General features: G+C 42.0%; 1 protein-coding gene across 4 annotated transcripts; it reads left to right on the top strand.

Annotated features, from left to right (window-relative positions):
- The first annotated feature begins 849 nt into the window (after nucleotides 1-849).
- On the top strand, nucleotides 850-26,488 carry tsc2 (TSC complex subunit 2). 4 transcript variants are annotated; one of them, XM_071503501.1, is made up of 42 exons: nucleotides 850-989; nucleotides 3,374-3,558; nucleotides 3,668-3,754; nucleotides 3,846-3,956; nucleotides 4,081-4,228; nucleotides 4,733-4,850; nucleotides 4,941-4,989; nucleotides 5,854-5,979; nucleotides 6,166-6,239; nucleotides 6,356-6,482; nucleotides 7,083-7,226; nucleotides 7,328-7,465; nucleotides 7,573-7,676; nucleotides 7,947-8,028; nucleotides 8,358-8,513; nucleotides 8,594-8,713; nucleotides 9,131-9,253; nucleotides 9,350-9,456; nucleotides 9,575-9,740; nucleotides 9,824-9,946; nucleotides 10,073-10,207; nucleotides 10,468-10,657; nucleotides 10,829-10,922; nucleotides 11,009-11,111; nucleotides 12,247-12,341; nucleotides 14,798-14,938; nucleotides 17,707-17,868; nucleotides 18,022-18,180; nucleotides 18,280-18,392; nucleotides 19,176-19,418; nucleotides 20,189-20,437; nucleotides 21,152-21,241; nucleotides 23,052-23,209; nucleotides 23,672-24,279; nucleotides 24,751-24,829; nucleotides 24,916-25,002; nucleotides 25,094-25,280; nucleotides 25,400-25,539; nucleotides 25,621-25,699; nucleotides 25,791-25,882; nucleotides 25,961-26,059; nucleotides 26,181-26,488. In XM_071503501.1, exons 2-42 carry the CDS (start codon nucleotides 3,424-3,426, stop codon nucleotides 26,346-26,348), a joined length of 5,709 nt encoding a protein of 1,902 aa, XP_071359602.1. In that variant the 5' UTR covers nucleotides 850-989; nucleotides 3,374-3,423; the 3' UTR covers nucleotides 26,349-26,488. The 4 variants fall into 4 exon arrangements, with proteins under 4 accessions (XP_071359602.1, XP_071359604.1, XP_071359603.1 ...); XM_071503503.1 differs by lacking the exon at nucleotides 14,798-14,938; XM_071503502.1 differs by lacking the exon at nucleotides 21,152-21,241.
- The last annotated feature ends 267 nt before the right edge of the window (nucleotides 26,489-26,755 follow it).

Below are 26,755 nucleotides of genomic sequence, written 5' to 3'. Positions count from 1 at the left end.
TTTCAGGGTCTCTTCAATGAAACACTCATTTCATTTCTGGCAAGAGACATTTGTAATGAGCCTACTTGTCAAAAGAGGTAAAAGCTAATTGTACTCCAGTATTTATGGAAACAAACAAAAAAAAATTATTATAAAGCTCTATGCTAGTATAGGTCACAAATAAGACAACACTAATACAAAACTAATTTCCCCCAGGTTGCATCAGCAGTGAATAAGACATACAACACATAAAACATTCACAACTGATCTAAGTGTTATAACATATATATAAAGTAAGCTGTTTATAAAGATCCAAGCACAGATAAAACACATTAACATCAGCAGAACTATTCATATGTTGTATGAGGTATTTTAAATGACTTATTATTTTTGTTTTTCTGTCTTAACACTCCTTTTTCTCGCAGCCTCGGTGATTTTGTTTGCAGTAGTGTGACAGTGTGAACCAGCAACACAGAGAAAGCTCAGTTGCTCAGAACGACAGAACAACAGGAGCTTGACCTTCTGATCCAACAGCTCCACTCACAGGCGGCATGGCGAAGGTGCGGCTGCGCGCCCCAATGAGGAACCAACTTCAGCGTCGTCCAGCTTGTTTAGCTAGCTGCTAGCCAACTTTACTGTTGGGTAACTTATAGATACGCATGTGTATATAAGCATTACTCATTCTGGGCCCGTTTGGCTAAAATAACGGCAGCTCACATTTGTGTGGATGTTTTGCTCTTAATTTTTCATTACACAGAAAGCCAAACTAACAAACAAACGGGCTTTAGCGTAGTTTATGGGTTTAGCTCTCAACTACATTTCCCATCAGCGAGCGCGGCAAACGTGTTTTTGTAGGAAGTGCCCCTGTCACAGTATTAATGTGCCATCCGGTCGAGGAGTGGAGGACTGAGCTTGGACGGGAACCCTGGGGCATATCAATGCACAGACGCAGGCTACATATGGACGAAGCTGTGACTGAATGAAACCGAAAGCGGCTCAACTTTAGTAAGGTGAGAGGAGAGAGTGAGGGAGGAGGGGGAGCCGTTGTTTTTTAAGCTACCAGACCTTGAGTGCCACAGAGGAAAGCAATGTAAAGCGTCGCTAACGGTTCAGTAGCGCCATTGTACGTTTCCCCTGGTTGTGCCTTGTTTATGCTGTGTAGTGTTCACAGATATCGTTTGCTCTGGTCCGAGGCTACCTTGCACCGCTGTGGTTGTTGTTGTTGAACGGAAACAGAACAGTCGTTGTCTGTCTGCTCACCTCCCCTCCCCTCTGTCTCTGTCAAGTCCACATGACAGCAAATTCTTCAAACCTGCCCCCCCCCCCACGCCACCCCACCCCCCTCGGGTTTACACATTAACAGGCCCGCACTCTAAACTTTACTGCTGGATAGTTATAACTGGGAGTCTTAAAGGGTCTGATCACCAAATTACATTTGCATTGCCGCATCCTGCACAGTGAAATAGTATTAATTTGTTGTAATGATATACAACACAGTGATATACAACCCTATATTGATATAAAGTTCATAACTGCTATAAATGGACATCCCAGGACAGAAAATATCCACAGACCCTCCTCTGTTCCCTCACTACACTAGTTTTGGGTTTATTTGGCCAGGTTCAAAAATATCTGAGGACATGCACAAACGGCCAGCCATGTAAATGGCTCGAAAAGGAAGAGTCAGGGTTTCCCTAAGTGTTGTATTGTGCCACCTTGCCTGTATCAAAGCAAACCTCTGCTAACATCATAAAAAATTAGTACACTTTTAGGTAATAAAATATAGACTATCAGAGTGAATGAGTAAAAGCACTCATGTGACATATGTAATGACTGTGTTGTGAAAGTCCCGATTTCTTCTTAAGGAATCAGGAAAACTTTACAGTCAAAAGCTTAGATATAGTCAAAAGTATAATTGAAATCGCAATATGGCCAAGTGCAATATCCAAATCACAAGAGCTACAAAAAATTGCAGGAGCTGCAGTTTTTTCGATAAATGTAAAATGTGTCACAACATAGTCTTGCATTGTTAGCACCATAAGTGATGTGGTGATGCATAGATGCCCCCGGCCTACAAATCATATTCTCCATACATAGGTGAACGTGCTTGTTTGGTATAACACCCAAAAAATCAAGTGCAAAAACAATAAATTCCAACTGAAATTGTGACTCATGTCGTAATCGCAACAGCTGCTAAAATATGACCTTGTTTGCATATTGTTCAGCCCTAGTCGAAAGGTAAATAAGGCAAAAATGCCAATATTTATCATAAATGTGAGGCTAATTTCATCATACATAAGATTATGACTTTTTAAATCAAAATCTTCTTCATGAAATTTTGCAGGACATAACAAAAGAGAAATGAGAGATGAGTGTGAGTGTATATAATAACAGATGGCACCAATGCCCACATATAAACTAGAAGTCAATGGAAATATACAAACCAAAGGATTTACAGTATGTATACTGTATGTATATCAACACGAAAATAATCCATCTCCAGTCACTGCCAGCGAGCTATACATATTCATATATACCTGCCACACAAAGATAAAATGGTAACTTTAACTATAACTTTAACAACATCTATATAGCAATCTCACACTGTCAAAAAGTCAAAGAATTAGAGAAACACAACAAAGAAAACAACATAAATATTGTGCCTCTATTATACACATATATTTTTTCACCCATGAAATATTTCCCAAAAATGAGGGACTAAAAAGTAGAAATTACAGGTATAGTCAAGTATGCCAATCTGATGATGTTGTGGGAATTTTCCCACTTGTAATTAGGTTGTGCTGCTCTTTGATAAACCTGTCACTCACTTGTGCAGAGATATTTTTCTTGGTTTTGCTGCAAGCCCAAAGCAAAGGAGCTAAACAGAATTTTGTTAGTTGTGAAACAATACATGTCTCACAGCTCACTATGAACAGTTTAGAAATGCTTCCTATCAAAAATAAAACATCTAAAATAGTTTCTATGAAAACTTGTTATTTGGGTGAACTGACACTTTAAATCTCAAGCTTCATATGTACTCAATCACATGGATGCTCACTGTTGATGCTACTTTTGTATTGTCAACATTTTACCATTGTAACTGGCTGCAGCTAATGTTGCACTGTCATGTATAATGACATAATTGTTTGCCTCTATCCATCTTCTTAATAGATCACTGCAGAGTGATTTAACAATTGCAGTGAATTTTGGCTGAGTATACTTATGTTCTATTATGTTCTATTGCTACCATCAATCTAGTTGCTGCCTGGCAAGCTACAAAAAGTTCCATTTACAGGATGTGGGATGTATTTTCTGGCCTTGAGGTATTAGCTTGTGCGGTTTAATTGAAACTAATTGTGATGGTTGTTGCAAACATGTGTTACTGTTTCTTTAGGAAGTCATCAGTCCCAGCCTGTGCAAACTATCACCACTCCCAGCCCGGCCATGAATAAACAACCAAGCAAGGAGAGTCTCAAGGACAAGGTGAAGGGGATCTTTGGGCTGGGACCTCCGCGCCCACCGAGCAAACAGAGTGACACCAAACCGTCCGAGTTTATCATAACAACTGACATCATCAAGGTGTGCAGAAGAGACAGTGCACGTGCACAAACACTCACATTCACCTCATGCTTCTGAATATTTACCCATCATGTTTTGAGTGTTTACTCTTCACCTCTATGTCTTTCAGGAGCTCCACCCGGACTGCGGTCTGAGCAACCGCGTTCGAATGATGAACCACGTCTGTGATCTTGCCAAAACAAAAAAATTTGAGGAGGTGAGTCTGGCCTGGGTGTGAAACAGCAGCACAGGCAGTCACCTGTGTTTGTAAAACTGTGCTTGCATATACATGTGCTGTGCTTTTTCAGCATGCAGTGGAGGCAGTATGGAAAGCTGTAGAGGACATGCTGACTCCAGAGCAGCCACCTGAGGCCAGACATGCTGTCCTGCAGCTGCTGAGGGCCATTATACAGGGACAGGTGCAGTATATAGACGCAATGTGCACACACCACACACATACACATATACACACATACTTACACACAAGCAATGGAAGTATAGTTTTTGTCATTTCTCAAATGCATATTCTCTGTTTATTTGAAGGGAGAGCGACTTGGCCCACTGAGAGCCTACTTTTTCAAGGTGATCAGAGACTACCAACCATGCAACGAAGACCTCTCCGATAGGCTGGAAGTCTTCAAGGCCTTAACGGAAAATGGAAAAGACATCACGTACCTGGAGGAAGACATAGGTAAAACTCCATGGAAAAATATAAAAGCCTTGAAAACTTCACCTGGTTATTGTCTGGTTCACCAGCATAATCTTCTCTGTCATGAATTGTAATTTTATTATCTGGATTAAGGATTGAAAATCTAGTTGTCAGTGATATCAAATTCATAAGAAATACAGACTTTAAACTGACTTGCCAACACTACACACTGTATGTCGTGAAGTCTCAGCTGATTAGTTTCAACTTGTGATCACCGTTCCCTTTTTGTAGTCTGTAGTCATCAACTAATTTTGCTGTTTGTTTCTTTCCAGTACATCTGCACTTAGGGCACATATATGATGATTTTTATGAAGATTCAAACCCTCTGTAGTAGCTCACAAATCCTGGTAACTGATATTCAAGCTGAAATGAGCCTTCTTTGTTATAATGTTTGTAATTCAAACCTTTAAAGGCATGAATGGTCTTTTACACGCCTTATTTATTGGTATGTTTTTTTTCTGCTCCCTGTTTTCTCCTCTCCCCCAGCACGGTTTGTCCTCCTGTGGATGGACATAGGTCTCACCTCCGACTTTCTCCATGTTCTCGTAAATCTGGTGAAGTTCAACAGCTGCTACTTGGACCAAAATGTCTCCATCATGGTCCAGTAAGTCAGACAGACACAGAGACAGGCACAGTTTTGTTTCTCTCTAATTTGTTTATAACTTTCTTGCTTGTTCTCTTATGCTCTCTGCAGGAAAATCTGTCTCCTGTGCAACAGAACAACATCCTCAACAGATATTGAGGTGAGTATTTGTTTTTCCGTCACTTTACTTGTTTTTATACTCGAGCAACTGTAACTGCAGTACAACATGTTTTCAAGTGTCAGCTGAGGAACAATCAACACATTCTTTGTTCAGTCATCTCGTTAGCATTCAACAGTACATGCTGCCCTGCTCAAAAGTTATAGCTGTTGTTTACTAGTAATAGACACATAATTTGTTCATTACAGACCTCATGCCATTCAGTGGTTCAGTTAGAGGCTTTCAGGTTTGAGAAATAATGTGAGGACTTTCCACATTTTCATCAAACATGGATCAAACTGCTGATCCAAAGTTAAATGTATAGAAGGGCCATTCTTTTCCATTCTCAGGGAAAAATAAAACATATGATCTTGCAGTAACTGATGCATACCTTATAAACAGTGCCATGTAAACAGTGTTAACTAAATGTGTATTTATTACCATTACAGACTCATGTAGTGCTTATTCCATTTATGCTAAAGTGGAATAGCACATTACATTTAACCATATAGGACAATTACAGGAATTTTCCTTTTACATAAACATAAATATAATAAACAGGACAACATGAAACGATTTTAAGGTCAATATATGAAGCTTAATTATAAACAGTAACTCGCAGTCTGGTATAACAGGGTTGTAATTAACTGCACTTTTCTCTTGTTGCGACCTTGAAAAATGCAACAAACAAGGATTATGTAAACATCATCAATACCCATTAACTACATAATTAACACTTTAGTGAAACCTTATTAATTAACATAATACACCAGTCTCAGCTGAAACTGTACTACAAGTCTTTGATCTGCTGCTGTATATACTATTAGAGTGTGTAATGTTCTGTGTGGATGTGTGTGTTGTGTCCAGGTAGCACTACAAGTCCTGGATGCGGTGGTATGTTACAACTGCCTGCCCTCAGACTCTCTCACTGTCTTCATCATCACACTCTGTCGTACAGTCAATGTGAAGGAGTTTTGTGAATCCTGCTGGAAGGTAAGTGAAGAACATACGTACGTATACACACACACACACACACACACACACACACACACACAGAGAGAGAGTTTACATGCACATTTTTGCTTTTTGTCTGAAGGCTCTGATTTGATGGAGCATAATTCATATTTGCATCTTCTGATCTTTGTTGCTCTCTCTTGTTGTGCTGCCCCCTGCTTGCAGTTGATGAGGAAGGTGTTGGGGACTCACCTCGGCCACAGTGCTATTTACACCATGTGCCGCATTATGGAGGAGAGGTATTGTCCCAGGTCTCAACACATTTCTGAGCATGTGGTGCATTAAACATTGATGTTGTGGAGAAGGTGTGGGTCCCTATTTGTGTGTCTCTGTAACTACGTGCAATCTTCAACAGGGTGTACATGGAGGATGCACCATTGCTGAGAGGAGCTGTATTTTTTGTTGGAATGGCATTGTGGGGCGCGCACAGACTCCCTGCCCTCAAAAACACCCCCACATTGGTTCTGCCATCTTTCTACAAGGTAACACACATACACACATAGTACACATGTTATTTCCAAGTAGACATGTACTTTATGGTAAAATTTAATATCTCATTATGATATCTTGGTCACAAAGGGTCTTATTATGTAAATTACATGAAAACAGATGTAAAGCATAATTGGCAGAAATAAAACACAGAAACCATTTCTGTTTTTATTATACAACCCACTGCATTGTCTGGGGCTGCATTAATGATTATTTTCATTATCATATAATCTGATTATTATTATGAATCATTTTGTCCACAAATATCCCAAAAGGGATGCATGGGGGATGATTTATTGATTAGTTGTTTACCTCTAATATTGTCATTGAAAAATAGGCTGGATGCACATTTGTTTTATTATTGTAAGTAATACTATAGATATTTTCTGTCTAGCGATATCCAGTGGGAATTTCAGTTGTTTCCCCATCTCCTGCTCTGTGGATTTAGAAGAGCTAAGACAATTGATGAGTAAAGACACATGAGAATTGACTCATGTCTGAAATAGAGAGTAGTCTGAAAGGCAAGACTATGTTTGATACCATGAATGTAAAAAAAATGAATGTAATTGTGTTGTCTGACCTCTGCCCCTCAGGCCATGTCGTGTGCCAATGAGGTGGTGTCCTATGAAATCGTCCTCTCCATCACCAGACTGATTAAGAAGTACGGCAAGGAGCTGCAGGTGGTCACCTGGGACATCCTGCTGGGTATCATAGAGCGATTGTTGCAGCAGATCCAGGTATACACAGACTACAAGTGTAATTACACACACACACACAGACACACAGTAAAATAGCAGTTCTTCTTTGACCTTGTGGCCTTTGTCATCTGTTTTTACAGACAATAGGGAGTGCAGAGTTGAAGGCCATTGTGTATGAGCTGTTGACCACAGTAGAGGAGCTGTATGAGCAGAATGGCTATCACGGCTCCACAGAGAAATTCTTCAGTCTGGTGGAGAAATGTGCTGACAAGAGACCTGTTAGTTCTTTTGAGAATCAATCTCTCTCTGTGCCATCCTGTCTTGTCTTTTAGTCCTCGTACATACTGCTGCTTCTGTTTTAATCTTGCTCTTCTATGTTTGACAGGATGCATCAGTGCTGACACTCATCTCATACAGGGCCCAGTCTATCCAGCCAGCCAAGGACAGCTGGATTCAGAGCCTTCACCGCCTCATGGAGAAATTCTTCAGGTAGGATAGATAGATAGATAGATAGATAGATAGATAGATAGATAGATAAAATACTTTGCTATACTACCTTGGGGAAATTCATTTGGTAGGATGCACACTCATACACACACACACACAGTGTTGATGATCTCTAAAAACTCAGTGGGCAGGTTTTGATATTTTCTTTGTGCCCATCTTTGTTAGTCATAACCTTGATCTCTGTCTCGTCCCATCCCTGCTGTGTCGGAATCTTTCCTGTCCATCTCTCGTATCCCACCGTCTCTGTGAAAGGAATGAGACTCGCAGTGTGATCAGGATCAAAGTGCTTCACATCCTGTCCTTCGTTCTCAGTACCAATCGACAGCTGTACGAGGTCTGTACGTTCACACACATTCACACAGACACACACACACACACACACACACACTTACAGTGAGCTGTTAGCTAGTCTGTGTGCACACTACACAGTTGAGATACAGGCATATCAGATTTCCTTTTTTGTCTGTCATGTAATAGCCAAAAATGTGTTTATTGAACTACTATGCATTAAAGTTGTCTTATACATAATTGTTATTGTCTGTCTTGTCCTGTTGTTCCTGTTGTGCACTGATGTTTGTGATGATGCGGTTTCTCAGGTGAATAGATCATTGAAATTCCTCAAAATAAAATCTCTCTGTGGTTTTCTTCATTGACTTGTTCTAGGATGAGTTGATCGAAATGGTGGTGATCCCCCAGCTCAGTGGGATAGCTGAAGACCGTGACCTGGCCGTCCGAAAACAAGCCACTCAGCTACTGGTGGACCTTGCTGAGGGCTGCAACACCCACCACTTCACCAGCCTGCTGGACATCATCGAGCGGGTACACAATCTCACTTTTACCCTTCAGTGCTCTCTATTTTAGCCAAGAGGAGGTAATTCCAGTATTTGTTTTCTTTCTAGGTGGCCAGTCGCTCACTGGTGTGTTCAGGGGCCCTGGAGCTTTCTGAGAGAGACCCCACAGCAGAGTCTCCTATGGAGGACGTCAGGACTGCTATACTGGGCTTGCTGGAAATCTTGCAGGTAGAGTACACACTTGTAGGGGGAGGGCTAGAATCACTTAAGTGACATCAAAGAGCATCGAAAATTTAGAGCCCGGTTTTGTTTTTCTTTGAGGCTGATGATGATAATTAGAAGTTATTTCAGAAACTTCTAGATTTTGATGAGAAGGATCAGGTTTAAATACTCTATACTGTTTTTATTCTCTTATAAACTTAATAACATACTTTGTTTACAGTTTAAATTTACAGCAATGTCTTATGCTGTTTAAAGTTATTTATTAATTTTTCTTAACTATTGATGATTCTCTTGATTTTTATCTTTTAACTTGAGATTATCAAGTCATGGAAAAAAACAGCAATTAAAAAATGTTTTTGTGAATCTGATGTGAACACAAATCTTTGAATGTGGTGTTAACCTTCCTCTTTTCCCTCCTGGCAGAGCAAGCTTTACAGCCTACCAGCCAGCCATGCTAGTCGTGTCTATGAGTTGCTTATCAGCCACCTGCAGCTTCACTACAAGAACAAGTACTGTTCATCTATTGCTTCCAGTATTAGACTGCAGGTAGGGGTAATTAATTTTTCTGTGCATGGTTGTGTATCTCTTACTGCATTTGTAATGTATATGCCTTATTTCCAGTTAACTTTCTCTCTCCCTCAGGTGTTTGACTTCTTCCTGATGATGCGCGCAGACTCTCTTCACCGTCTTGGAGTCCCTAACAAAGACGGAGCCATGAGGTTCAGCCCTTACTGCTACTGTGACGCGGGGTGAGGATGCACACACATGCATGAGGATCCACAGCTCTTACCTGCAGCTGTGTTGCTCATGATAATTCAGTCAACTAAATGATAAGAAAACTATTTATTGTGTGTTTTGTTGTTTCAGGGAGCCAGAGAAGCGAGTCAGTGAAAAGAAGCCAACAGGTTCAACATCTCCTCCTGCTGGTAGCCCTGCTCCCCCCGCTGCTCCTCCCCCTTCAACAGCTTCAATACGCTCAGCTTACCTGCCCTACGCACCTGCCTTCAGTGTCCTCCTGCAGTGCCTCAAGATGGTACACATACACACACACACACACACTGATTCCTGCTATCTTTAATGATATAACACATTTGTTGGCCTGATTTTCTTTGGCAGGAGACAGATTGGAAGGTGCTAAAACTCGTTCTCGACAAGCTGCCGTGGACGCTGCAGTACAAAGTGCTGCTGTTGACATCACCATGCAGCTTGGACCAGCTCTGCTCTACACTCTGCTGCATGGTACTGCAAATAAAGACACATGCATACAAATCAAAATTTACAAGTCTGTACAGATGTGAATTTCCTTGCACGTATGTGACTAAATACCACGATATGTTGCTCATTCATTTGTCTCTGTGCTTGGAGGTGACAGATCGGCTGATCTCAGAGCGCTTGAAGAAGACCCCAGAGGGGTTTTCCCGCACTGATGTTCAGCTGGCAGTGGTTCCTGTCCTCACGGCGATCACCTCCTACCACAACTACCTGGAGCAGTCGAGACAGGTACAAGCCATATTGTGTAGACAGTAAGTAAAATAGGCTTTTAGGATGTTCTCAAGCTTGCATGTTTACTGAACATCAAATTTGGAGCAAGAAGATCCACATCTGGGCAACATCATCCCATTGTGACTGGTTTGTGTATTACACACACACCCTTATTTCTCAGATTTCTGATCATCCCACACACATACATGGATATAGACACATAGAATCAGTAGATACAACTAAATATTTAACATTAGTTAATTTCCTTTCCTCTGCAGAGAGAGCTGGTGCAGTGCCTTGAGACTGGCCTCATTTACCGCTGTGCCAAGCAGTGTGTCGTGGCCCTTACAATGTGCACGGTGGAGATGCCTGAAATCATGATCAAGCTCCTACCCGCTCTTATCGTCAAGCTCACCCACATCTCTGCCACTGTTGCCATGGCATCTCCTATGCTTGAATTCCTGTCCAGTGAGTCCAAAAAGCTTTTCTCAAAATGTATTCAGTTCATTGTTTAAAATTTTCTTTAACATTGTTAAATGTTCAAGGTTACTTAGTCACATCAGATTTTCTGTCACAGAGAAAGCACAAAAATAAGAAAATGTTTGATTGATCTGTTCTTCCTTCATTTCTGTTTCATAGCTCTGGTGCGGCTGCCCCATCTGTATGCCAACTTTGTAGCTGAGCAGTATGTCAGTGTGTTTGCCATCTCCCTACCCTACACTAATCCCTCAAAGTAAGTGCCCACACACATACAAAGACATGGGTATTCTCAGATGCACAGAAACACTCTGACCTCTTTGTTTCTTCCATCCTCATCAGGTTCAACCAGTACATCGTGTCGCTGGCCCACCATGTGATTGCTATGTGGTTCATACGCTGCAGACTTCCCTTCCGCAAAGACTTCGTTCAGTACATCACGAAGGTGTGTGCTGGTTTGTCTTTCTACCGTTGCTGACTTTTTTTATGATGTTTGGTTTTTATTTTGAAATATAACTGTAACTCAGATAAAAATACAGCAGGACTCACAATTTTCTCAGTTCTTCATTCCCACCCACCCAAACACATGAACAATGCACATATAAGAAAAACAAACAAAATACAATACTGACGTAAAGAAAGAAAATAATCATCGAAAAAATCTTCAATATACTTTCAGCTCATCAGAAAATTCTGATAAGTTCTGAGAAGGTCTCAGCCAATGCTGCAATTATACTGACTTTGGATTCCTTTTTTGTTGTTCAGTCATTGTCAGATAACACCTTAAAGGAATATTTCAATATTTTGGGAAATATGCTTATTTGTTTTCTTGGCGAGAGGTAAATTAGAAGATCCATACCACTCTCATGCTTCTGTGTTGAATATAAAGCTACAGCCAGGGGCGCATTAGCTTAGCTTCACTTAAAGACTTGAAACAGGGAAAAGAGAAACGGCTAACTTGGAGCCACGTGTCTTGTTTTCACTGTGAGAAAAAGAAAAGAAAAACAGCAACTAGTGGAGACTCCAAAAAGTCACTGTGTCTGGCCAAGAAATAGTCTGACACATAAAAAAAAAACCCATTACCCCACAACTTTTTTTATTTTTGTATGAATAAAAAAAAAAAAAAAAAAAAAAAAAAAAAAAAATATACAGAAACTTAACCTGTCACGTTTAGATATAGCCATGCTAGCTGCCAAGCTAAGCTAGGCTAATGTCTGCTGGCTCCAGCTTCATATGTAATGGACCTGTCAAATCTCTTAAATCACAAACTGCTGACATGTGACGTGATACACTTTAACTGTGACTCTTCATTTAGAGTTGTTTTCAGGCTTGTCCACAGTGCATGTACAGTGCTAACACACCCTCATTTCCTCTGCATCTCCATCAGGCCACAGAATCTTTTAAAGTTTTACGTGATGTAAAATTTTAAATTGTAAACATAAACTCTGAGATGCATAAATAAGACTTAAATCTTAACTTAATTTGAAAGTTGCTGCAGACCCTGTATTCACACTAACTACAGAAAATTTCAGTTTTGTGTTTCTTTGCCTTTACATTCACATCTTTGTCTCTTTCTCCAGGGTTTGCGCTCCAACGCCCTGCTGCCATTCGATGATGGACATGAGCAGAGTCCATTTCGCGCCCGAAGCACCAGCCTCAATGAAAGACCCAAGAGGTAAAGCATACATTTCACACACAGCTGGAAATTCTGACGTACAACCCAGCAGCACCACACACTGCCCATGTGGCCATTGTTGTGTAAGAGGGTTGCGGTTGCCAAGGTAACAGGGGACTCAGCATGACTGGTAATGTGGCGTAAGGGTTGCAGTGACTCCTCTCAGGTTGCCATGGTGATCATTAGTTCATTTTATTTATTGTTTATGCTTTTTTTTTTACATCTTGAAATTTGTTCTCTTTCTGCCACGATGTGTGTTTATTTTTAAATCCACTTCTCATATTAAAGGCTCACAGGGGGTGGACAAAATAACATGAACACCTGTGTAATATGACATCATCTAAGGCAACAGCCCTGCAGTTTATTCTAAAAAGAGATTTAGATTCAACTCTGTTAATATTTGAAACTATAGCTTTCTTTTACGTTTCATTTTTTGTAGAAGATTGTCTTAAATTGTCCAGGTGTTCGTGTTACTGTGCCCACAACCTTTGGCTTATAAAAGTACATAGAGTGATAGCATGGGGAAAGAAGTGTCTGGTTTTCTTTCTCCTGCTGTTGCATCTTGCCATCTGACTTTTATTCATAACCACAATAAATACAGACTTCACATGTACACAAAGAGAAATACGCACGGTCTTTCACACAGAGGTGTAAGGAAGCTTTTCTCAGCAAGGTGTCATTCTCATCTGCACATGCTGTAAATGTCTGTCGGTTGTCCGTGTCTTAATTGCGTTAACATCGTGTGGTAAAAACACCCAAAGTAACTAATTAAACCCTAGTATAGATGATCACTGAGAGGAGGGGTAACTGAGCAGAGGTTTAACCAGTTACTAACTATGCTGTGACTGCAACATTCCTTAACAGCACAGTTTTGTTGCCAACTGAAGAGGATGACCTTTACAAAACTGACCTGGAAAAAGAAACAGTAATGTGGATGAGGTTGTTTTCATACAAAACAGTTTCAGAATAAGACCACATAGCTTAATCTCCTAGTCAAACCGGTATTACCACAGTGCACAGTGCACCCAAAATAACTATTAAAACTAAGCAATACTGTTTGAGACCACACTGCACTCTCGGGGTGGGCCTCTTACAATACTTCCCCATATGTTTTCTTTATTTTTTGCGATTCACTGTAGCTTTTTTATTAAATCTCCCCCTCCTCTCCCCTTGTTCAATTAAATGTGTTTCAGGAGGTAGTGCAGCCTCTGTACACGTCTTATTTTAAGTCGCACACTTACTGGTTTATTTCAAAAGAACCTCGAAACACCCTTGCTGCCGTTGCAATCAAACACACTCCCCGTTTCAGCAGAACCTCCGCTAACATCAGTTTCTACTGATCTTCTGTATCAACCCACTTTCAGTGTTCCATATTGTGTTACCATTCACCCAGTGATCTGCCCTTGTGCTGCTCATTGCCCACTGTTGGGTTGGAGTTCTGCATGTCAGAGTCCACATGGATCATATCATGTTGGTCAGGCTTGTTCATATGTCATAACAATGCTGGTAATGATGTCAAAATTAAATTTGGATGTCTCCAAAAGTACTTGATTTTTGCTTAATGTATTGAAATATTAAATAAGAAAAGTATTTAGAGATGTATTTAATCCAGACTTGCTGTGCTCCAACCCTCAGGTTTAACCCAACATTTCATTTTCAGTTGGATTTGTGGTTTTTCTTGTGTTTTAACTTCCATTATGTCAGGCCTGTGCTGAGTCCATCCCTACTATTTTACTTCTCCTGTACTAGTTCTTGGCTTCACTATGTACCTGCTGTGTGAAATAATGTTATTTTGTTGCTCTCCTGAATACTTTCTGTGCGTATTTTTTTTTTCTGAAAAGCAGAAGCTGTTTTACCCTCTGCTGTAGCTTGTCTGTTTTCCTTTTAGTTGATGTTTAGCCTTTTTTTTTTTTAATCCTCTTTTTCTTATTCCGCTCTCCTGTAATCTGATTCATAGTGTTCACTGCTGTTAATTTTCACCTTGTTTTGTTTTTCTTTCAATTCTTCATTTGACCCCTCCCCTGCCTCCTGCGATTGGGTGCTGCGTTGTGGTTGTGGTTTTGGGGGGTGGTCGTGTCATCCTGGATCCATCCTACATTGCTCCTGACCCCTCCCCTCTTCTGTGACCTCTGCCCTTTGACCTTTGTGGCCCTGTCCTCTGCACCCTGCGACCCCCCCCCCCCCCCCCCCCCCCCCCCCCCCCCCCCCCCACTCTGTCCCTCTCACCTCCCCTCTGCGTGGTGTGCGCCCCGTGGTGACCTGCTCATGTCGCTCTGATGCTCGTGTGACGATTCCTGCTGTTTCCTGGTATCCCTCCTCACACCACACTCTCCCCCTACACTCCCAAACTACTTCCACCGTCACGATGACCCACCCCCTTACTACCCACTGCCACTGTATTGCCAACCCGGGCCCGTTCCCCTCGCCCTTCGCCATGGGTACTCATCACCGCCCAGTCTGCGGGCGGCAAAAGTGGCGAAGGCGGCAGCAGCGGTAGCCAATAGCAGCAGCTCTCCTGTTAAAGAGCTGAGGGACCTGTCAGCCATGGACGCTTTCCGCTCCCGCAGCATCAGTGTCTCCGAACACGCGGTCCGCAGGTTAGAGAAGAGCCTTCTGGGTAACCAAACAAAAACCAAAAACAACCCAAACACTTGTTGCTTCCTCCATGGGATGGTTGATGGTGTGTAGGTTCATTGTCATGCGGGTCCGTCGGGCGGGCGTTGGGTGGTTTGTTGCCAGGGACACCTGGAGTGGGTGGTGCATGCTGGAGGAAGGTTTGTGTGTCAACCCTTTTGGTTTGTTTTGGGCTGTGATCATACAAATGCTTTACTTTTTTGTTGATTTTGTTGTCTGATTTATTTTTGCATGCAGTGTTTGCAGAAGACGTCGGAAAACATCATGTTGATGTTTTTCTTTTTGATTTTGCTCTAACACTGATTTTGCTCTTATTTTCATTTCATTTTAATTTGTCTGGTTCGACTTTGACTATGTTTTTGTTTGTTTGTTTCGCTGGGTGTTTTGCTGACTAGTTTTGATTGACCTAACAACAATTGAATGGCAGGCGGGGCCGGTGCAAATCATATGTATCCCAAGCGATGGAGTCTTGATTGACAACAATTGCAACCAACAACTCTGCCTCCCTCTTCCTGGTGGGGGGGCACTTCTGCTTCCTCTGCCAGAGACAGGGACAACAGCAGCACAACAGCTTTGTTTGCTTGCTTGACATATTTTATGTTTTTGTTTTGCTCCACTCACATACACTGTGCTGCTATGACCATGGCAATCTCCAAGTGTGGGATTTAAGGACTAGCTGGGCTGGTGTGAACTTTGAATTCAGTTTGATTATAGACTCAAACCATTCATATCACCGCACACACATACACACTCTTTGCCTCACTTATCTTCATACCTTTATGCTTATCTTTGCTTGGCTGACCTGCTTGAGTGACTGACAGATGTATGATCTATCACTGCAGTTGGCACACGAGGCTTCATTGCCACGCTCTTAAATATGTCATACCACCTTATGCCCAACAGATGGCAGTAAAAGCCCAGCACTGGAGTGTTTGAACCCTCTGAATAATGTATTTAATTTCAGTGAAGTGAAACATTGAACTTAATGAGGCTGAACAACTGCAGTGTAGATCTGTTTAACCTGCCTAAGCTGCCAAATCTGCTTCTTTCTCAACCAGTTGGTTCTCTGTCTCTTGAATGGTAACATGTGAGTGACACGTTAGATTGAAGCCTGCCTCATGATGGAGACTGGTTTTACTCAAGACAACATGACCGAGTTTTGACCTTTTAGATCTTAAAGCAACATGTACACACATACACATGATCATAAAGTGATTCAGCTTTTGCCACTCATACAAAAGTATTGAAAGTTGTATTGCCACTAAGAAAGCAAAGCAGTGAATTTTTATAAATACAATATAATTGAGGTTTAGTTAGAAATAAAGTACAGTTGCTTGCGGTGTGGTAAGTAATATTAGAAAGTAGTGAAGAGAGTGCACTCTCTTTCAGTCGTGAGTAATTCATGGTCATGTTGTCTGGAGTACGTGTCCACTAGACATTGAAATGAAAAATGAATTATTGTCAGAAGAAGAATGGTAAGTCTAAAAATGTGTGGAGGAGTTGTTCATTCACACACTGGGACATGGTCTGAGTGAGAGATCTGTTCTTTTTCCCTTTGACAGAAGTATGACAAACATATCCACAGACCTCTCACACTTCATCATTTTCTAACTGTGTGCTTGTCTTTCCATTTGTAAAACAGTTTAGTTTAGCATTTGTAAAGATGCCTAAATTGGATTTTATACTGATGATGTAATCTTGTATATGCATGAAACCTTGACAATAGTCATCTTGAGCTGAGATGCACCTGTCAAGATAACCTCCCCCTAACCATTATAGCATCCTGGAGCTGGAACAGTTTAAATAAAGATAAAACGGCTTACCACAATAGATCCCCGAAGGACAGATGCTCCTTTAGTATTTCCCTCTTTTTTTTATTCTTCCCATAATTGGTTTCTCCCCGATTTACTTTAATATTTATCCTTTATTTCACTTTTATTTATGATTCCGTCAGGATGATTCATGAAAACAATGTCTGCCTTCAATACTCCCCACTGTGATAAACAGATACACAGTTGGGCTCAGTTATCCTCAGAGTGTTGTTGTGAATCATTTTGAGTGTGTTTGCCTTTGAGCAACGAGGCAGCGTGGCTTTCAGTTCACGTCTAGTTATCTCTACAGCCCTGACTGAGACTGATGTTAACATTTGTAAATGTGCTTTTAACCTGACTTGCCTATAGAGCACGCAGTAATGGCTGTTGTGGATAGAAAGAGATGCTGCTCACTCTACAGTGAATACTAATTGAGAGATTTGGTTTCAGCTCAGATGTTGTTGTGCATCCCTGTGGCTTAGTGAGCATGAAAACATGCTACACCCTAGATTCCTTCAGCCTCCTTCACAAAGCTTACTTATAACCAATGTGGTATCATAGCTCATGTGACCACTTATACCATGTCCCAGTGTGTGTCTGCGTTTGTGTGCTTGAGAAAATGTGATTATTATGGTGCATTTGCTACATTTATATACACACATGTGAATACACGTGTGTATATAAATGTTTGTTTTGCATGATATATAGACAGAGAGACGTGCACAGGTTTGTTTATGTGATTTAAATTTTTTTTATTAAATTATGTTGTGCATTCCTCTCACTCCACCTGTGCATTAGAACTTGCATGTTTCTGTTTGCACTGATAATAATGTTAAAAAATAGCAGGAGCCTGTGTGCTCTCCTCCCGCTCCTCTGCCTCTCTCGCTGTTGTTTAACCTTCTCTCTGTTTCCTGCTATAGGATGCATACCTCCACCACCACCTGCAGCCTGGGCTCCGCTGATGAAAATGCGGTGACTCAGGCAGATGAGGGGCTGAAGACCGTCCACCTGGAGCTCACTGAGACCTGTCTGGACATGATGGCACGATATGTGTTTTCCAACTTCTCCGCCCTGCCCAAGAGGTTGGCAAGCGATTGTGTGTGTGTGTGTGTGTGTGTGTGTGTGTGTGTGTGTGTGTGTGTGTGTGTTTGTGAATGTGGCACTTCAGAATGGTGAAGTTTTGAGAATTGAGACACTATACCACTGATGACTTTGGACTGTGACTGTCCTTTTAGGTCTCCCATCGCAGAGTTCCTGTTGGCAGGGGGTCGCAGTATGACCTGGCTTGTGGGCAACAAGCTGGTGACAATAACAACCAGTGGAGGGGTCAGAACACAAGCACTGCTAGGCCTGGACATGGCTGAACGTCTGGGAGGAGGAGGGGAAATGACCAGGTGAAGCACGCTCACACACTCTGAAAGCGATGAGAGAATTCCTCTGATTTATTTATTATTTTTTTGTTAAATCACTGTTTCCATCTCCTGGTCCTGCAGGTCAGATCCGTCACTACACACACGAATAACCAAAGAGGCTCCAGCCAAACTGGAGTCACAGTCAAGCCAGCAACACAACAGAGCTACACGCATACGGGTCCGCTCCATGTCAGGTAATCAATATTCAGGTGCTTGACAGGTAACACTTGGCCTCTGTGTGGTCCACAATAGACCTACCTCTCCCTCATTATTTTAGAATACAAATATAGTTTTGTTACAAGGAAATGAACTTTCTAATGTTAGTGGGACATTATGATAATTGTGGCTAAGATCTACTAGCATTTGTTTAGTGCAATTTCCCAAAATCCATTTTTGAAACAGCTTTTATAGAGCAGGTAAAATGACTTGTGGTTCTTCCTGCTGTCTCGAATTGAAAAATAATCAAGTAGCTTTTATCCTCCACAGATTTAAAGCCACACTTTTATCTCTGCCCGCCTGTGTTATCACATCTCTTTTAGGCAGTAACCCTCTCTTCCCCCGGTCTACTCCTGATGCATATTATGTAAAAGGAGATCAGTGGCATTATTTATCATGACTGTATCGGGTTATAGTACATTCAAAGGAAAATGGGATGCAAATCATTGCTGTGATCCTTCACGCATTAACATCTGTCTGTACTGGGCGGATCTGTGAGATACGAAATGTCATAACAAGATGTAGCTGCCTTTATATTATGCAAGTGTATATTTTAATGGTAACGTTCATGGCTTTGTCAGTCTACTTAATATTTTTTTTAACTGACCTTTGCAGTATTTTTTTTTCCCATTGAATCTAAATGTCTTAGCAGATAAGTTTTCCATTTCAAACTGTCCTGAACATAATGTGAGGAGTGTAATGATAAGAGCTAATAAATAATGATGATGACCTTCGTCTGACTGTCTGATTTTATATTCCAGGTGGCCACGCTTTACGTGCCGGTCCAGCTCAGAGTCTCAGTCCTCTAGTGTCCCCTTCTGAGGGCGAGTTAGCTGCTCCTCTCTCTCCCTCCTCTGGCCCCACCCTGGACAGCCTGGGTCCTCCCTCCTCCACCTCTGCCACCCCATCTGCTCCCCCGCCTCTAAAAGACAACCCCAGTCTGGCTGAGTTTGTTCCCATACTCACACAGGGCTGGGCAGAGATCTTCATCCGGAGACCTTCTGGTATGCAAAGCACACAGAGCAACAAGTGAATGAATATCAACTCTGAGTTTCATTTCATTATTATTTTTTTAAATGATAATTAACACCAGGTCACAGCAGTGGTTTTTTTGGTCAGTTAACTACAGATTAGTTATATAAACCCGAACATCAGAACATTTTCTAAATCATACTGAGGCTTCTCAATAGATTCTCTTGGGCATTTCCTGTAAATTTCAGTACAAAAGGAAAATCTATTTGCAGATGATTACTACTCCATCACAGTGAAGATGTGGTCTGCCTTATGTTTGTCAGTTTATTTGTTATTGTTGTGTGGTAATGAAGGAACACATTTGTTTAGCTTTGTTGGGTCTGAGATTGCAGCTGTATTATTATTATTTTTTTTCAAAACAAAGTAACACCCGTTTCACAATAGATGGGCTGTTTTTCAGCAGAGGAGGAGAAAGTGGATGTCTGGCGAGGGTCCCTGCTTGCAGCTCTAGTACCACATAAAAATACAACATAAAAACTTTGATGCACCTTGGTGTTTACTGTAGTGGATTGTCTATCTCAAGCATGTTTATTGTTTTTGCACATTGATTGTGATACTGTACTAATGACTCGAACTGTTGTGTGCTAAAATTCATCTAAAAACCTACAATGTGCTCTGTTAAATGGCCATCACTAATTGAAAGCAAATGTGTTTTCATGGTAGTTAATGTGATGAAACAGAAAATTCCCGTTGTGGTCCTTTTACAGCAGATCAGTGACTAACTCTCTGTCTGTCGTCACAGGTAACACGAGCTGGCTGATGTGTCTGGAGAACCCACCCAGTCCCTTCTCCTCTGAGCTCGGCAACATGCCGCTGCAGGAGCTCTCCAGTGTCTTGATGGCGATGGAGGGAGTGAAGGAGCCTCCTACCCAGACAGCCAGCGCTCCTGCCAGCACTGCTGCTCCGGCACCGTTGTCCGTCTCTGAGCCCGTAACCCAAACACACAGCAGCGTCGGAGGGAAGGCAAACCTGATCCAGCGCTCCAACACTGGTGAGGAACAGTCTGAGGAGTCTGGGCAGCGAAAGCTTGAAAGAAAGTTTGTGATTTGTTTTTATTTTGTTGGTGGTTGAAATTGATCTGTGCAGGTGAGTTATATGTCCCAGAATTTTTGGACGATAAAAATGTGATTGTGACATCGCTAAAATGAATACAGCATCCCGTCCATAGTAGTTGGCTACAGAATAGAGAATCATAATATATTAGCAAATCGAATGTTACGCACGAACGCTTCCCTCCTGTCTGCCTGACTGCTTGTCCAGGGTCTCCTTTAATGGATGAGCTAAGAGCCAAATTGCCTGTAAATACCTTATTTGAACCAGAAGGTGATCAATGAGCAAGTTTGGATTTGCTCGGGTCAGTGATCATCAAAGATCACTGCTTTGACATGTTTTTGTTCTATAAGTCAAATGTCTTTTTTTGTTTTGCAGAATCTTCATTTTCAGTGATGCCCAGTGTGTTGTGCTTTTATTCATTTTCTCTCTCACTGTGGGGTTCGACCTGCTCCAGTTATTCATCTTTTTTCCTCATTCTTTATTTTTCTTTCTTTTTTTTCTTTTCTCATTACCTTTAAGTTTTTCCCCCCTCATTCTGATTGGTTTGTTTTCATGTTTTTTCATCTTCACCACCATGCTGGTTTGTGATTGGCTGCGGTCTGTTATGTGGCATCTTGCGCCACCGACCTTTCCTCTGGCGTCCCACCCGCAGTGGGTGGCTCTCTCTGGTCTCTGGGTCTGGGCTCTGCCCCCTCAGGCCCTCCAGGCCCTGGCAGGTTGCACAGGAGCATTTCCTGGGCAGGTACTGTCCACCACATGTGTGAACCCACATCTCCCCCACCCCCCTCCAGAAAACCCCTGGTTTAGTGTATTTCTTCTCACTTGTACAGTTAATTTAATAGTCTGCGCACACAAACTGTAGTGACATTTGATCATCACATGACTGTCATTAATTCCACATTATATAAAAAGTTATAAAAAGTTAAAAATGTTGGCAGTGAAAGCTGTACATTATTTATCACATTGCTACTGAAAGTCTAAGATTAAAAGACCAAAACATTATTTTCCCAATAAAATGTTTTAGAAGACTAGTTTGACATTTTGGGAAACGTGCTTATTTGTTTTCTGATGAGAGTTAGATGAGATGATGGATATCACTCTAACACTGTCTGTTCTTTAATAAGCTAGAGCCAGAAGATACCTTAGCTTTGCCTAAAGACTTGAAACAGGGAAACAGTTAAGTTAGCTCTGTACAAAGGTAATAACGTCTGTTTACCAGCTCAAATTAATATGTTTTAATCCAAAAACTGAGGCATTTCAGTTTTACAGGGGAATATACAGTGGGCTGTTTCTTGGCTGGGATGCTCTGCTATGCTAAGCTAACTGTCTCCTGGCTCCAGCTTCATATTTGCCACGCAGATATGAGAACGGTATTGATCTTCTCATCTAACTCTCAGCAGGAAAGTGAATAAATAGAATAATTTAATATTCTCCAAAATGTTACACTGTTCTCATACTTGTGAGATATGGTGTGTAGGACTTTCTTTTTTCTTCTTTTCACCTTTATGCTCAAAAACTGTGCAAGTGAAGGAATTCAGCATTTCTGCTTCACCCACCAGTCTTCTATTAACACAGAGGGGGGGTCCTCTACAAGTGATGCTGAAAACATGCCTGCACTCGGATCAATCAATCCAATGACACCAAAGATTTTTTTTACCCCCACCCCCCCATGATTTGTTTCCTAATCATCTTCTCTAACTCTTGTGTTTTTTGAAATGTGCTCCCACATTGACCTTTTTAACCTTTGACCATCTGATGTTGTCAACAGGAAAGCCCAGACCTCATCCAACTGTTACACTCTTCCTTGCCTTACTGGTAGACCAGTAGGACCATGAAGATATTTTCAGCGCTGCAGTTTTAAGGCCAACACTCAAGTGTCAGACAGACCTGACTGTGTTGGCTGCTGCTTCTTCTTCTTTGAATAACGCTCTAGGGAGGGCGTTACTGGGGAGATACAGGACTGGAGGGGCCTGGTCTGGGATGCTGTTGTAGTAGCTGCAGCGTGTTTGAGCTGCAATTTCCTTTTGAGATTAATATAGTGCTCTGTCTCTCTTATCTATAACCAACAAGCCAACCAAACAGATGCATGCGTTTTGATGGAAATCAATAGAAGAAGCAGTGATGGATAGATGCTGCCTACTGCATTGATCTGTCTGTGTCTCTGATCTCAGGCCTGATTCACTCAAGGTCATGATCTTAATCTCTGCTCATAAGCACGTGTGTGTGTTTGCCTGGCGGCCTCTGAGTTTGTTTGATCATGTGGATGCATCAGATTCTGTTTCATGTGGCAATGATTATTTTGACTTGTTATGTACTAGAGTTTAGATTTTAGAGCGAATGTGTGTGATTTGTTGACGTCAAATTCGCTACTCACGACTGCGCTGAAATCTTTGATGTTTGTTGGGGGAGTCTTACATCTGTGTACGCTTTTCTCTTTCTCTGATTGTGTAACTAATAGTGGGCAGCAGTGGAATGTGTGTGTTACTTCAGTTTTTCTGTGTGTGTATATATCCACCTGTAACCTGCATCGTCGTTGCTGTGTCCTGCTGTAGACTCTGTGGTGGTACTGGAGGAGGGGTCGGGGGTCACCGGAACACACTCCCCGTCTGATTGGCTGGAGAGTGAGGAGTTTGAGCCAACGACCTCTGATCCCATCTTCATGTCTGCTGACAAGTTCACGAAGACTCCGCCTCCTGGAACGCTCAGCAGGGTGGGTAGCTGGCACACACGAAACGATAAACTTGCCGGCAACAAATAAACAAAATACCAGATATACATTTAGATACAGCACGGTAAACAACACAGGCTAATAAACACATATTCAGTGTAGCTTGTTGTGGTTGTACTGCCTCTGCCAACATTGAAAAGTTTTAAATTAAAATTTGTCACAGCATCTCTGTCACCTGTTGCTGTTTGATTATCAGCTGATAGAAAGTCAACATCCCCTGCAGGTTTCTCCACCTTTGCTGCTGCACAACAAGCAGCATGCCAGCATAGCCACGTGGAGCACAGCCAACAATGGCATTGCTACGAGTGTTATATTCTGCCCTCACAGAACCATACTGGGGTGTTGGATGCTTTAGTAATAAGCTAATCTGTTAAAAAATGCTAAAGCCACCTGTATGGCCATTTAAAGAGCTTGAAATCAACTCCACTTATCTTTCTCCCGCAGTCCTCCTCCACCTCCAGTCAAGATGATGAAAAGTCGACTCTGGAGGAAGTCAGTGAGGGAGCCATTCCCATCGATCAGCCTACCATGGGACCCACCACTCCAGGCAGCCAGGGGCCTGAGCTTCCCTTTCAGACTCACTCTCAGTCCCAGGGCCATGGACTTAACAAGTCCAGCTCCTCTCCAGAGCTCCAGACCTTACCTGAAGCCTTCACCAAGGCCGCTATGGAGTCAGAGACTGTGCTGGCGGACACATCACGGCCCCGTGCGCCTTCAGATGGCAAGCCTCAGCCCCAGCAGCCTCATTTTGAGAAAGAGAAGGTGGAGGTAAGCACAGGAGGGGACGTTAACGGACTGGGAGGTCAGAGTCAAGGAGGTGAAGGCCCAGGTGTAGGGTCAGCTCAAAGTGCAGGGGCGAGGATGAGGTTGGAGTTTCCAGCGGCGGCAGCACAACCTGGACCCATCTCTCCCAGCGGAGGCCACCGACCCCGGGGTCACACCATCTCGGTGTCGGCCCCCTCCTCCAGGAGGGAGAGGAGGACAGAGAGGGACTCGTACCACAGTCGGCCTGGACCTGGCAACACGGAGAAGATATCTGGACTGAGTCCCAGGTACTCCACCATTTACACAAGAAACTCCTGCAGCCTCTGTCATCTGTCTCTGACGCAGCGTATCAAGTCAGTGAGCTAATCGCTGCTCCGTCGGCAAGGTCCAAAGTGGCGGCCTGCCAATGAAGATAATTTTAATTACATTCTACAACCCACATTTAAATTGAAAAGATTATTTGAGATGATGAAAAATTTCAGGTTGGAATCTGTTATTACAGGACGTGAGAGGTTATACCCTTCTTTATACAACCCTCAATATACATTTTATTTTTTTCATTTCTTTATTTGTATTTTTAGACAAAGTAGATATCTATGAATACACAATCTATGAATCATATCTTATGTGTTTTAAATAATCTGTGTAAACAAAGGCAAATATCAATATGTAGCTTATGAGCCTGTTTAAAATGCTTGTGCTTGTGCCAAACATTTTTTTTCTCTCTGTCTTTGTCACTGTCTCCTTGTCTCCTCTAGCTTTGTCTTCCTCCAGCTGTACCACTCTCCCTTCTTTGGAAATGAGGCCAACAAGCCACTACTGCTGCCCAAAACTCAGGTTAGTTCACCTCTGTGCCTGGCTGACCTGAAATCTGCTCCAGCACCGTGCATAGTGCTGTTTACAATGTTTTCTCTCTCTGGTAGGTGATTGACCGTGCTGTGAAGGTCCTGGACCAGATGCCCCCTTATGACACTCATAAGATTGGAGTTGTGTTTGTTGGAGCTGGTCAGGTGAGAAGACATTAACCTTGATTTCTGTCTCACTTGATAATTTCTGCCAGATAATTCCTACAGCCCTCTCTCCAACGTTCACTCTCTTCAGGTTAACAATGAGGTCTCCATCCTGTCAAACGAGTATGGTTCGAACCGCTACGCTGCCTTCCTAACAGGCCTCGGCAAATTAATCCATCTGAAAGACTGCGACCCCGACCAGATCTTCCTTGGAGGACTCGACCAGTACGGAGATGACGGAGAGTTCACCTACTGCTGGCATGACGACATCATGCAGGGTTTGTCTGTGTGTGTGTATGTGTGTGTGAGAGAGGGAAAACAGTGACATTTATGGTAATTATTTGTTTTCCACAGCCAGTCTGCTCTGCTTGTTATTAATGAAATCGTGTCTCTGCAGCTATCTTCCACATAGCCACACTGATGCCAAACAGGGAGAGTGACAAGGGCTGCTGCAACAAAAAGCGTCACATTGGCAACGATTTTGTCATGGTTGTGTACAATGACTCTGGAGAGGACTACAAACTGGGCACCATTAAGGTACATGTTCAAATAGTAAAAAAATCTGAAATCTGCAGTACATATTTGTGCTTCAGCTCCAATCTCTTGTCTTTTTTTTAGGGTCAGTTTAACTTTGTAGAAGTCATTATAAAGCCGTTGGATTATGAATGTAACCTGGTCACCCTCCAGTGCCGCAAAGGTGAGCTGATTACTGTTTTTTTTTCTGCTCTTGCTCTTTGTTGCTGTCAGTTTTGTTTTACTTTTATTCTTTCTCTTCCTCTCTTTTTCAGACCTGGAGGGGTTAGTAGACACAACAGTGGCAAAAATCGTTTCAGACCGCAACCTCCCACTCTTAGTCAGACAGATGGCTCTGCATGCAAATGTAAGTCTTCCCCTTATCTCTGTCTCTCACACCTGGTCCTACGTACACACACTTACTTCACTCTTTGTCTTTCTGTAGATGGCCTCTTTGGTGCATCAGTACAGAGCAAACCCCTCTGATGCTTATGCCTCTAAGTGGCTGGCGAGATTACGACACATTAAGAGGATCAGGACCAGGGTAAGAACAATGCACATGCAGAAATAAGAAATGGATCTAATCCATCACTGTCATTGTTACTGATGGTTTCAATTTCCTCTTGTAATTTCATCCATCTTGTTGGCTGTGCTCTGACTCCAAGGCTCAAGAAGACATTCAGTCTCGCTCGACTCCCGGCATCTCACTGACCCAAGGACACACTCAACAAAACAAGTCATTTCAGCAGAGCACTCCAACACCAAACCCAGAAGCCTCTGGGCAGAGGAAAAGACTTGTATCAACAGTGGATGATTTCACTGATTTTGTTTGATTACATTTCTTATCCTGGCTGACACAAATGCACACACACACACACACACACACGCGCACACACCCACATACACACACAACCATAGGCAGGGCGAGTTTGTGTGTAAACGTGTGTGGAATAAAAAGTGACCATGAAAAAGATTGGAAATGTTGAGTTGTGCTTTGTTTGGGTAAAGCAGCTGTTATTGTTATTATTATTTTTTTATTATTATCGTTATCATCATTATTATTATTGTGTTATGATTTTATAATAATAATAATAATAATAATAATAATGATTATTGTTATTATTATTATTGTTGTTATTATCATAACTTTTCCAGATATCTCCATCAGGAGTTGGTGGAGACCACAAAAAGAGCTAAGAGTGTGAATGTTTTTCAGTAACTGTTGGATGTATAAATAAGC

The sequence above is a fragment of the Trachinotus anak genome, unplaced genomic scaffold (genome assembly GCF_046630095.1).
Source record: "Trachinotus anak isolate AG129_WGS33_773 ecotype Australia unplaced genomic scaffold, CSIRO_AGI_Tana_v1 ptg000019l, whole genome shotgun sequence".
NCBI classification, from domain to species: domain Eukaryota; kingdom Metazoa; phylum Chordata; class Actinopteri; order Carangiformes; family Carangidae; genus Trachinotus; species Trachinotus anak.
This window is presented reverse-complemented; position numbering and strand designations above follow the sequence as displayed.

What these genes read in the sequence shown, in the direction of transcription:
- tsc2 (XM_071503501.1), top strand. Translation starts at nt 3,424, where the DNA reads ATGAATAAACAACCAAGCAAGGAGAGTCTCAAGGACAAGGTGAAGGGG. An exon ending in GGAGGAGGGGAAATGACCAG is followed by an intron (nt 18,181 to 18,279) that starts GTGAAGCACGCT and finishes CTGGTCCTGCAG; the next exon opens with GTCAGATCCGTCACTACACA. An exon ending in CTTCATCCGGAGACCTTCTG is followed by an intron (nt 19,419 to 20,188) that starts GTATGCAAAGCA and finishes CTGTCGTCACAG; the next exon opens with GTAACACGAGCTGGCTGATG.